Source organism: Micrasema longulum, unplaced genomic scaffold (genome assembly GCF_059751315.1).
Source record: "Micrasema longulum isolate JH-2025_06_02 unplaced genomic scaffold, ASM5975131v1 h1tg001256l, whole genome shotgun sequence".
NCBI lineage: Eukaryota > Metazoa > Arthropoda > Insecta > Trichoptera > Brachycentridae > Micrasema > Micrasema longulum.
Window position 1 is genome coordinate 173005 of NW_028278443.1, and position 13153 is coordinate 186157.

The 13153-nt window shown below is 32.7% G+C and overlaps 1 protein-coding gene across 1 annotated transcript in view; it reads left to right on the top strand.

Annotated features, from left to right (window-relative positions):
• Positions 1-11135, top strand: part of LOC148276240 (uncharacterized) — a 133400-nt gene extending 122265 nt beyond the window's left edge. The window contains exons 7-13 of the mRNA XM_088234539.1: positions 479-535; positions 3727-3790; positions 7939-8510; positions 8592-8784; positions 8862-9025; positions 9481-9859; positions 10129-11135. Of these exons, the coding sequence (XP_088090665.1) occupies positions 479-535; positions 3727-3790; positions 7939-8510; positions 8592-8784; positions 8862-9025; positions 9481-9859; positions 10129-10919 (2220 nt within the window). The 3' untranslated portion in view covers positions 10920-11135. The remainder of the gene's footprint in view (positions 1-478; positions 536-3726; positions 3791-7938; positions 8511-8591; positions 8785-8861; positions 9026-9480; positions 9860-10128) is intronic.
• The last annotated feature ends 2018 nt before the right edge of the window (positions 11136-13153 follow it).

Sequence of the window (13153 nt, forward strand, 5' to 3'; positions counted from 1 at the left end):
TTCAGACAAAGCTATATCAACTATCCTTTTCAAACGCCTTTGGCAAAATAAAAGACAGAGAAAGCACACAGATGGTCGATATCTTGAACTTGTACAATATTCCGTCTACTTCCTTGCTTGGCCAGTTTTCATCCTTGACAATTTTGTAGGATAATCATTTGTTCTCTGTAAAAAACTTTTTGACTATGAAGCATTTTTTTAAGCTTTATGTGTATTTATGACTTGGAAATATTCCATTATTCCAAAATATTTTTGAAATTCTAATAGAATTTACGCTTCGCGTACCCAATTTCACGTTACCCGATTTTCTGTTATTTATGAATGGTTTAATCATTTTTTGTCTCAAAAAATCTCTTGCATGGAACACCAAATTTAATCAGCTTTTTATGTATATTACTTTCGAATATTTGTTTTCTGAAACTTTTTAAGGTGAATGAAATGAATTCACAGTCTAATGTGAAATGTGTTTTATTTTCAGTTAAAAGTACAGGAAGCGATGAAGAAAAAAGAAAAATTTCATAGGGAACATGAAGAGGTATGGGCATATAAAATTATCAAAATTTTATTTTTGGGGTCTTTTAATTAATATTTTGGTTATGCATGTAATATTTGTATAAATATTTTTGCTCCTAATTTCATATCTTCTCTTACGATTATCAAAAACTAAAACTGTCTTACTTTTAAACGCACTTATCCATTTGTAAAGGATAAACTTAAAAATATGCATTTTAAAAATCTTCAGGGCTTTTACACAATAAATCTTCTAAAATTCGAGGAAGGAGACGTGAAATTTATTTACAATTTAAATATTTAATCTAGGAAAATGGAAAACGAGTCACCTTTTTCCCTAATACTTGCAAATATTTCTCAAAATAAATAATCTTTATTTTTTACTTTGTCTGTCATCTTTGCCATAGGATATAGGGTAATACTGTCATCTTCGGCATGGGACAAACTTGACACAACTTTGTATAAACAATACTGCCCAGTTGTGACGAATCCCCTTTTGAAATATGAGTTTATCGTTGTAAATTGCATTATAAGCCGTAGTAAACGGGGAAAGTGAGGCATTCCGAAACTCTCGAGTGCCTTATTACCGTCGAAAACTTTAGAAATTGGGGATAATAATGTTTCTTCAACGTGTGTTTCCGCATTTTAAAGTGAAATTACGCCAAATAAGTTTTGTCGCGGACGTCTTTTGCGCTAAGTTCGTTTGGAGATGAGATTGAGTCACATTTAGAAACTTTATCTTTAATTCAATTCTCTTGTTTTCCTTCTTATTGTTGTTTTATAAACAAAAACAACAATGATCATTTAAAAACGCTTAAATACCTGCGTTTGCATTTCTGTAGTTTCAAATTTCAATGAATTTACTTAAGTTAATAACAACATATTCTAGAATTTATCTTTCGATACTTGTATTTAAAAATAAACGTCTGCTAGATGCATACTAACTTTTGTTAATATGTATTTAAAGATGACTTAAAGTGTTTTTTTTTTTTCATGATCATATCATTTTTTATATTATTTACAATCGACAATATAGGTTACAAAATCCAAATATATATATTTTTTTTTTTTACGCTACACCTAATATCATCATCCCACTATCCGTGCGTAATAGAGCAATGCAGTATATCACGATCATCTGTTACATGAATGTAAGGTGATCAGTTTTACGCTTGAGGGTTTATCCAGGTATAATGTCTCGGTGTAAACACACCTTTATACAAATTTCAAATGGAGTCTTCTAGGAAATATGATTACCTTGCTTGATATGAAAAAAAAAATTACGTGAACTTCATACACTGTGGTATCCAGTTTTAAATTCAAAGTACGTCAAGATAAATGTATTTTTAAAAAGTCAGTGCATTAGGAGTTGATTTATCCGGAAGAAAAGATATTCGGGCTCCTTTTGATTTTATAGAAAGGGAAAGTGAGTTGGTTTCTGGGTTTAATGTAGAGTGTGGAAGATGTGGTTTTGCATTAATTTTCATCAATATTTGTGATTGATACCTGTTACGGACGTCAATTGAGCGAGAGTCCATCACTGGGGACTGTGGCGGGCGTTACGGGCAGAGCGGCCCCACTAGGGACTGCCAAGGGCATCGCCGTGGCATGGCGGAGCGAAAAAGCCGTTTCCAGGACTATTCTCAATTTGTCATACGATAGAATTTAGGCGAGGGTGCGTTTAGTTCTCCGGTTTCCGCTTACTAACAACCAGTGGAACCGGGGTCCTGAGTAGTTAGCACAGAGTTATTCGGTGTTCTTTCGTACGTAGCGGAAACGAGAGCGAAATACGTCAATTGCGTTAGAGTTAAAAAGATACATGTATGGAAAACAAATGAACTAACGAAAAACGAGAAACGGAAAATGAACGAAACGAAAGCATAACATGGCAAGGGGTCTGGTGATTTCGGTGGACCTGCTAATTTGCCGTTAGCGCGTCAGTTACAGTAGCATTGTTTTCTTCAATTCAACAATATTAAAATTGTATTTCAGTAAACTGGGTCTAATGGTCAGTGCGTTTGCTTACCATTCAAGAAGTCTCGGGGTGAGTTAACACGAAACATTGATTTAAAAGACACTAAGGTATAATTAAATAGATATGATGCTTTAAAGAGCGATAGTTTGAAATTTAATTCTGAGAAATGAGCGTTGAAGCGTCAGCATTGCCGTACGAAACGCGTAGATGGGTAAAAAAGAGCATCCGTCTATGTCAGTTTACTGTGAATTTAGAGCTGTCCTTTTTTACGCTACTTCTTATTTACAAGTTGAGTTCTAAAACTTAAGTTGAATGAAACACAAGACGTGTGTTTAGTGTCGCATTTAGAGTATACATATGTATATATCAATGTTAAAAGGGTGTTTTTACATTCGAATGTTTCTTAGCCCCCGAGCTGGCACTTAATGCGTAAGACCAATGAACCTACCAATGCAGTGCTCTACATATCTTCAGATGCAGAAAGGCGATGATAATTAACAATAATTTTAGTAAACGTGCAATTAATTTCAGTGACCAAACCAAACTGAACAGCGAGTTTCACTGGGGCTTAACTTTTCCACTTACTAAATGTTTTTTGGAAAAAAGGAAACGCGGTGTTTCAGTTCGACACAGAAGCAACTTTAAAACATTGTTTTCGAAATATTACCAGACTAAATAATAATTAAGGGAAAAGTTCTGCAGCTTTCAAATGTTCGTTATTTATTATATTCCCCTTCTCCGAGTACCAGGGCGTCATTACTCATATTGGCCGTATTTGCGTACTGCATATCCGTACCAGAATAAAATTAAGGCAGTTACGTTTCAGTATTTCTCCAAAGTTTCTTCGCCTCTTCCATTTTACTGCCCATTTTCTTTTTTCATTTCCATTTTCTCATATTTCTTTCCGCCCACTCCCTTTTATTTCGTCCTACAATATTTTCGGTCACGTGTTTTACGGGCGAATTTTTCATACATCGAACCGCCATTTTATTTATTACACGCCGTTCCTATTTCAAATTGTAGAAACGTTTTTATTCCTTCGACTATTATTACCACAATGGCCGCGACACGCAACACTAAATGATTTTATCAGTCTTCGGAATGCATTTACTTAATTTTTTTATATCAATCCTACACAAATTTGAAAACTTTCATTAAACTTAAATATTATTTTGCATGTTAACACAGTCATGAGATAACACATAATGGATCTTAAATATGTTGTATTGTTTTTTTTTCAGATTTTGCGGGACATTCGACATGGACTGCTTCATCTCGGAAGAGAAGGTCGCGGACCAATGGGAGGTAAGATGACCTGCCTTAGATTGAAAATACTATTTATTAACCTTTTAGTTTTAAAACTTATTTAGCATTTGTTTGATTCCTTTTCCTGATATAACAATAGAATATTTCTTAAAATAATCTGTTATATAATAAAAATAATCATACTTTTATCGATTGAATTTTCATTTCAAGAATTTCTCATATTTTAGCTTCTGAATCGGAATAATGTATAAGTTTATTTTTATTTAACATTTAAATACTAAAATATGTCGCAACCCCTGAAGTACATTGTGGTACAATAAATCCTCCATTTTGCGGGAGAGGAAAAACAAACTTGTTTAAATGTATTAATGTTCGTTACTTCATGTATATAATACCCAGTATATTCTTGTGGGATTCGCTCGTTTGACTATTTATAAAATTATCTTCTTCTTCTTCAGCCATATTCTCTCCACTGCTGGATAAAGGCCTCTTCCAAACGTCTCCATTCCATATGGAATTATAATGTAATGTAATAATGATATTTTAACCAATCATTTTTTTTTAAAACTAAAGTTTGTCACAAAACTCGGATATTTTTTTTTTACAACTCTTGTTTTCCTGAGAAAAAAAACATCTTGTCAAACTGCATTCATAGGTACCTCAAAACAACAAAATTTAAACTTAGGACAGAGTACTTCTGGGGGTGCGATGTGTGAGACTCGGCAATGAGTTAATGGCTATTTTTTAAGATGTTTATGTTATAAAGGCACTTAATATTACATAATTCAATGTATTTAAAAAATCAGAATTCACTTTTCCTTCCTAAACTTCATTAACTTATTGCGTGTAAAAAAATGTTTATTCTTTAAAAAATAACCACCATTTGAGAATTAATTAATAACAAATATTCAAGATGTCGTTTATTGTTTGAATACATTTATTTAAAACAACAAAACATGTTTAAATGTAACTTTGATGCTGAGATTATGGAAATTAATGTATACAATTATTTACTGGATTATTAAATAACATACCAATTATTCAAATTTACTAAACTTCTGTTTTGTAATGTTTTTTTACCATGGATTCACTCATAGCATTTTTTCGAGAAAGAAGAAAATCACGAAGCGTCAATTCGTTTTTAATTTTATCATCTTCGCACTTAGTGATTTTAATGCTGTTTTGTTGGTATATATTTTTAATTTGATGTACGTTACCTGTGCCTTTTAAGAGCGTTTTGTATTTCTAGAAAGTTCTAAATGAAGAATTAGTTCGAATGTGTGCACGCTTTATGGGTAGGTTGTTGGTGATGGTAGATTGGTTGAACCCAGACGGTTATACAAGCCGTACCGATGCAACAGGGCTATGGAACTTTTGGTGTGTGGAAAATCTCATATATCAAAATTATGAAGTTCAATTGAACGTAGTTATGCAGAAAGCAGCCAGGCCACAATTTTGGAAAAATGAGATTTTGATGTTATCGGGTGCAGTGAGGTCGATTCTATGTTCTGCTAAAAACAGCCAGACCGCTTTCATAAAAAAACTGTATTAATCACCTTCGGAAAAAGGTGTCGATCACAAAACGGCATTTCTCAATTTGCAGAAAACACCCACAAAACTAGAAAAATCTTATGGTACTATAGAAATCATTCAAACTTGTCAAATACATAATAAGATTCTTGTTTATAATATATAAAAAAAACTTATGTTTTCATTGTTTATCGTTTGTTAAAGTCAAAACATTCCATCTGTTGTGTAGATTTTATAATTCACTATTTTCACAAAACAGCTTTTATCTTAGTTTCACTTTTTCATGGCTGGCTGCTTTCTGTATAACTACGTTCAATTACTCCAAAGCAAAATTTTCTATTTTTTTATTAATAATTCATTTTCGTTTATTTTCATCAATTTTTTTTTATTTCATAATAGTTCAATAGTCAACATTTTTCAAAAAATATCGACCTCGTGGTGTAATGATAAGCGCATTTGCCTACCATGCAAGAGGTCTCGGGTTCGATTCCCGACATAGTTGATGTGAAATATTTATTTTAAACGGTGTTTTAACACTAGAATATTTCATAGTCCCTTGACTGACCTGAAGCGTAAGACTGATCATCTTTCCTTCATGTAACAAAAATAATCAATATACGCTGCGATTGGTGTACCAATATAGTGCCCTATGCACCATTAAGTGAAAAGGGAATGAAGAAGAAAAGCTTTTTTAATTAAAAAACCAAAATATTTCAATTTATTATTCGATGAAAAAATCATTTCGCTTTGACCTGCATAGATAATGGATTTTTATGAATTTTATAAAATTTGCGCTTTTTTGTGGCTTCAGGAGTCATTTTTAAAATATTAAATCAAAAGTTCCAGGTCATAATCGGGTTGTAATTCTGTGGCTAGAGTCTTAGATTCACGGATCGAAGGTCCGTGGTTCGAACCTCACTCTACCTCAACTTGATTCCCAATTTTTCTAATGTGAGTTATTTACAACTCTCTGAAAATGGTCGACAAAATATAATATTTTAGTAAACCGTAAGAACGCAAATGTTTTTTTTTAATTTTATTTTTCTGTTTAGCTTTTAAGATCTTACAAAATACAAACAGTGAACAATTAACCTTTCATAAGCGTATTGACTGGTGATTTTAGAGAGTTTAGAGTTTTTAAAGTAGTGTGACTGCATTATTTTTGTTTCTCTCTGTCTGTTAAATTATTTCCTTAAATGCATTTTGAATCAATTCATTATTCTCAAATTTTATTTCTAAAAAAAATCAGAGAAAAACATGCATAAAAATAGTAAAGCTGTATGAAAATAATTCGACGTTTTATTTCTGTGAAGTGCACTCCTGGAGGACGAATTGGCGCGTTTTAGCGACCGTTGCAAACTCAGTTATATTTTCTCAGAATGTCGTAACTACTTCGAATTTTTACAATTTCACTGGATATAACTAAGGGTAAATTACAGAAGAAAGATCAATGAATATATTAAATATTTGAATTTGGTGAAGTGCAATGTTGGAAGACAAAATGTCGCCTGTTGGCGACTCCTGTACCCGCAAGTTGCACGTTCCACGTTAATCGGCTTAGCTCTCGCCGCCGTCCTAAAGCCATCGATAATATTTGGAAATTACAACGCTTCGGTATTTTTTCCGCCGGTTTACTTGTTCGATATTTGAATATTCGTTTCGTATTCCATCCAGCGATTTAAAATTCCATTTGTCAAAAATTCTACACACGAGCGGATAAAGACAAATGGACTCGGTGGATGAAAAAATGATTGCCGAATATTCCCCAAGATTAGTATCGATTCTAATAATCCCTGATTTGAAAAAAATAACATAGATTATTATCGTGTCTATTTTTTAAATCACTTTTACTGAAAGTTATCGCATGCTGACTTTTTAAAATCAAGTTAATTGGAGTCAACAAATTACTAACTCGTTTCAAGTTTACAAAAAAAAACTTATTAAGTACTGAAACTACTCGTACCAAAACAACAATTTTTCGTATTTACGAAATTGTATATTTGACATCATTTTCATATGAAAATTAAAGTGAACCAATGTTTGCATTGAAAAAAGTCCTGTAATGTAAATATAATACTAGGTTTTGTATAAACCTTACTCACTTCTGAAATATATAGCTAGATAACGCTTTTAAAATAAATTTTCATAGAATACTTATTTAACGCTTATTTTGAATTCATTTGGTGAAATAATAGGATAGAATATTCCGCGATCATTCGCTATATTATTATGCCATCTTATCATAACGCTGACAATACGAATTTATTTTCTAAAACGACTTTCCAAGTACGTTTTGGTGTTGCCAAGTTTCAAATTAGTTTACAGTGAGAGCTCTAGAGCCATAATGAAACTTTTCAAGTACTTACATTAAATAAAATTTCCTTTGGTGGCTGTCTTTTGTGGGTTTTGTGTGTCAATTTGTACAGATTGTCTTTAACTTTAAAATACTTAACTCGAGGTATCAGCAAATTTTCATTAAAATGATATAAATATTTTTTATTTTCCTGATTTCCGTCGATGAACGTGGAATATTTACTACTAACAACTCTCTTGCATATCGGTCTGGATTTCATTCGACAATTTTGGAAAAAATGTTTGAATTATTAAACGTTATATTCGCTTCCCTGCAGTGACAGTAATGTCGGTGTATTTTACAGATGATACCTACATGTATGATGAAGATGCTCGCATGATGGGTCTGGCTCCCGGTCACTGGTATGACGAGCCGCCTTATGAAAGTGATCCCGAAGACTTTCTCATGGGAGGTGGTCCCGTTCCAACAGCCACTATCCAAAATGGGAGAGTTTGCTTTACCCTCAACTTGAGGAACGAGCCTAGAGGAGAAGGGGTTATATCCTTGAGAAGCGCCGGAGATATTTCTCTCCCCAGAGAGAGCGCTAGGGGGGCCCCTAGAAGAGGCCTCATCCTCCCCCAGTCTGGTCCCTATCCACCGACAATAATTCCCCTCAGGTCCGCTAGAGACAGGGAGAGCGGAGACTACGCAGGATCTGATATCCAATCAGTAAGCTCCCGTTTATCTGGCCTTTCAGTTGAGACCGGCCGCTCGGAGCTCACCGACGGGGGGCAGCGAGGGAACCAGGCGGGGTACAGGCAAATGGCGGCCTACAGAATGAGACGGCCGGAAGATGGACTTTCTCCTCACAGTTCAGACTACGAAGACCAGGAAGAAAGCGAGAACGACTCTCAACACGTCGCAACCGTCCATAATGTGAGTTTTAACACAATATATCTCTACTTCAACGAATCGGTTAAATTTGATCTCTGTAGTAAATATTATGTTTTGTTTTAGTCCGCGGAAGATTGCGAAGGAGTATCTGGATTAGTAGGGCGAGTGAGAGGTCTAAGGCAAGATGTCCAAAGAAAAATATCTCGATTAAGATTAGAACAAGGAGTTGACCAGCCGCAAAGAAGACCAAATAATGACCAGGCTTTTCCTTGTTCAAACAGTTCTTTCGAAAGTCTACCTAGTGGATCTGGAAGTAGTAAGTTGCATCTGCGTTTGCTTTGTTAGTTAAACATGAAATGTTTGTTTGGATGATTAATTTAATTTTTATTTTAGGTACTCAAGCTCTAGTACGTGCGGGAAGCAACCATTCTTCAATATCGGCGGAAGACAATCGCGAACTCAGTCCTACAGGGCATGGTCCACAAATACTTTGCAGAGCGAGGGCATTGGTAGACTACAATCCAAATTCATACGACAAGGACGCTTTAAGATATAAGGTAATTATTGAATAAAAAAGAAAACATTAAACCATATAATATTTTAAATCAAACACTGATTTTTTTCCACTGAACACTTTATTTTGTGTAAAGTTTATATTTAAAGCACTAACTTTGTGGTTATTTACATTATTAATATTTGTGGCGTAACGTAAACCTTGACGACGAAGCTTGTTTGCTTTGAAACCGGTAGGTGGAAAATAAAAATTAGTGGTTTAAAACAAAGTTGTTTTATTTTTTTTGTTTTTACAAATTTATAAACAAAAATTTCGTGACAATTGTTTAGTGACAATTGTTTGTCTAGACTCAAATCAGTGTTTAATTTCTTATGTAAATTTAAATATAGAGTTCTTTAAAATAAACACAAATCAATCAACATTTAACCATTTTAGTTTATTGTTTAATTAAAGTGATTGTTTTACAGTTTAATTGAGTTTTTTCTTTTATTTTTTCAGAAAGGTGATATTATCGATGTTATCAGTATGAATGCATCGGGACTTTGGAGAGGTATAGCGCATAATCGAGTAGGACACTTTAAATTTATCAATGTGGAGGTCCTATCAGACAGAATAATTAGAAATAGTTCCAGTGCTAAATGGCTTCATAAAAATGCAGCAATGTACGGCTTCCATAAATCAAGACCAACGACAGTAGAAGACTTACTGCACAGGATAGGGATGCAAGAGTACTCTTCAATATTTATTATGAATGGATATGAAGATCTTGAACTATTCAAAGAAATAGAACCATCAGATTTGGACTACTTAGGAATAATGACAGCTGATCACAGAGCTAAGATCCTTACTGCGGTGCAACTGTTACATGACATGGATTGTAAGTAAACTCCTGGGTATTATCAATACTCTTTTGTTCGTGCTTTTTTTTTGTTTGCTGTGTACACACTTGGTTATTTTTTCTAAGTTAATAAACTTGTTTCATAATCAAGTACATATGTCTTTCATTACACGCCACAAATAGCTCTTTAGATTTTTATGTTTTTATTTTAAGCTTTTTGCATTATTTTTTTAACGATTGCATGCTCCCTTCATTAGTTGAAATTATACAATTATTTTGTTTTCAAATTTTTTGTTTTCTCTCGTTAGGTAGCGAAGGAGACATTCATGGATCAAGCTCTGAAGGTGACGACTCGAAGAGAGGAAATACTCAGCAAGTAGAATCTCCATTTGGAAGAAGACAATTTCCAAGGGACTCGGGGTGCTACGACGCTCCACTTCATATCAAGACCTCTCCTCTCATCCACCGCTCCGATAACTCTGACCACGAACAAAATAGCAGCGATAATACATCAAATAGCCCAAATAACTTAGACTCGGTAGTTCAACAGTGTAGTAATGAGATTCTTAAAAGAGTTGAGTCTCAACAAAGTAACAAACTTAACACAATCAAAGATGATAGGATCGAACAATATCTTCCAAATATCCCAGTGCCAAACAGTGTCGCGTCGAGCAATATGAATAATGAAAAGTGTGTGCGAACCATGGACTCTTACGTCATCGCTAGAGGCCAGACAGTTTCTGTGGAGCCTTCTAGATCGAGAACAAATATTATGAATAAATCCGCGCTACGTAAAAATGCGATGCCGTCACATTTGAAGAATTCATCTAACAATTCTGTGTCTAGGAGTTCTGCGGGAACCGGACAGCCTACTGGAATTAACCATACTTTAGTTGAAGATGTTTGCGAGTCTGACCACAAACTGAACGTTGTGAAATATATAGTCGGAGGGGGAAGTGCTTCCAACCAGGAGCCAACCAGTGGTGGTTCCGGAGGAGGATGTTTGTCGGAGAAGAGCAGCGATTCTGGTGTCAGTAGCAGTTCTCTCAGCTCGGCCCCGTGCACGAGAGATTCTTGCACGAAGCCGCAACCGCTATGAAATTCGCTTCAGACGGAGGTGGTAAGGTCTTTACACAAAAAGAAATTAACCGGTCCGTTGATTTGTGAAAAATAATACTTCTCGTAAGTCAAAATTCTCCTAAACAATTAATGACAAATTAAACGGACACGTCATTTTAAGAGATTTTGGCTGCAAAAATTCGTAATTAAAAAAAAATGTGATTTAAAAGTAATGATGTACCTTTGTGATGAAAAACAAGATATTTAACTTTCAAAGTGTATACAGTTTTTGAAAATAATGATTTTTCAACCATGATCATTTTCCTTTGTTTTTTTATGACGTTTTGTTTAACGATAAATGTATATTTATTATATTGTTTCTAAATTATTTTACTTTGCTTGACTTACTTTTTCTGCAACAGTTTTCACACAGTGTCCATTAAACTAAGTTTGATATTTTTATTACGAAACCATTTTAAGCTAGAAATAAGTTAAGCAAGAATTTTAAGTATGAAAATGTAAATAAAATTTCAGTAATGATAATTTTTTACACAAAAGTATAATAAATAAAGCAATAAAGAAATAATTAAAATACACAAAACCAAAATTATGATGGACTGTAAGTTATTACAAAAAAATGTAAATATTAGTTAGATACAAAATATAAAATATTTAGGTCACGCCATTTCAATGTAAATTTTTTTAGGTATTTAAAAATTTATTTTTTACTGTGAATACTGTTTTTATTTTGTTGAAATTTTTTAATATAAATTCAATGATTTTGTAAATAAAATTTGGTACTAGGAGAGCCAAAAATTTCTAAAACATTCCATTGTAACAATTTATTAGGATCACTATTTAAGCAATATTCAAATTCCTGTTCTTTTGATCGAAATAAATAAAAATACTTTATGTCCGCCTTCCGTGTATTTTAGAGATAAAATTTGAGAATAAATTACAAGTAGCCTATTGATCAATACTGACTGGAATATTTCTATAAAAAATTAACAGAAGACTAGTCGAAGAGTTGTACATATCTTTTGTTAAAGTTAGTGTATTTCGTGTAAGCATTTTCTATTTAATTATAAATATTTATGTCATCCAATAACTAAAGTAACTAATTTATTAAATAATAAAATTGGCATAAGTAGATATATATTTATAAAACAAAATACGATGAATGTTAATAATAATAGTATCACATTGTCATAAAAATGTAGATATCCTTGCCAATCAGTTTAACATAGAGAAATGAAGTTATGATTTTTTTGTAATATTGCAATTAAAGATGTATTATGAGAGGTTAATATGAAAATAAATTTATTAATTATTGAAAAATGACTTTCATTATAGTTTTAATTAATATTTGACTGTGAAAGCGAGACACTTCATTTACAATATTTTATGAATAATGTTATATTCTTATTTCCAATGGAAAAGATAATTATATTATTTAATGTCTATTGGACGTGCTATTAAAGCAATAAAAGCTTATAAAAGGAATTGATAAATATAACCACGTGCAAATACAAATGTTTTTTTTTTATTTTTTGGCAAAGCACCCAAATTTAAGTTATACAAGCCTAAATTTACTAAAGTTATTGTTGCAATAGTTATTACCGAAACAGTTGACGATATTTAACGAGCGGATTACAAGCAAACAACTTATAAAACAGGCCTGAACCGTAGTATAATAATAAATAACATATTTCATTTAAATACCCAATTTTAATTTCGTAATTAATTTAATTTGTTAGAATATATACTTCGTGTCTTAAAAATTATTTCTGTATTTTTTCAGATGTTTGACTATTACTCTTTCGCCCATAGGACAGTTTAGGAAAAGAAGATGCTGAACACTGAGTGGAAAAGATAGACCCATAAACAAATGTCTATCAAAAATTCGTCATTAGATTACAATCTGCAAAAAAAATACTCATGTTAGTGAATAACAACTTACTCAATAGTACATAACAACTTACCGACTTCTTAATTTCTATCGTTTCGTGACGTACCCGTCTCTTCGTCAGGACAATTATTACATTAACATAAATACTAACATTTACTCTCACCTACTTTTTCATCAGAGTATAGGTACATACTAGTTAGTTTTTTATTGTTCACTTTTTAGCACGAACACTTTACAAATTTACTATTATGCTCAATGTTTGTTTTTGTAAATTTATTGATAATTTTAAGTTACCAGAATTTCACTTGTCCGTGCATTTTGTAGCTGCAAGACGATTAGTAATCTAGCTTCAATAGATAAATGTT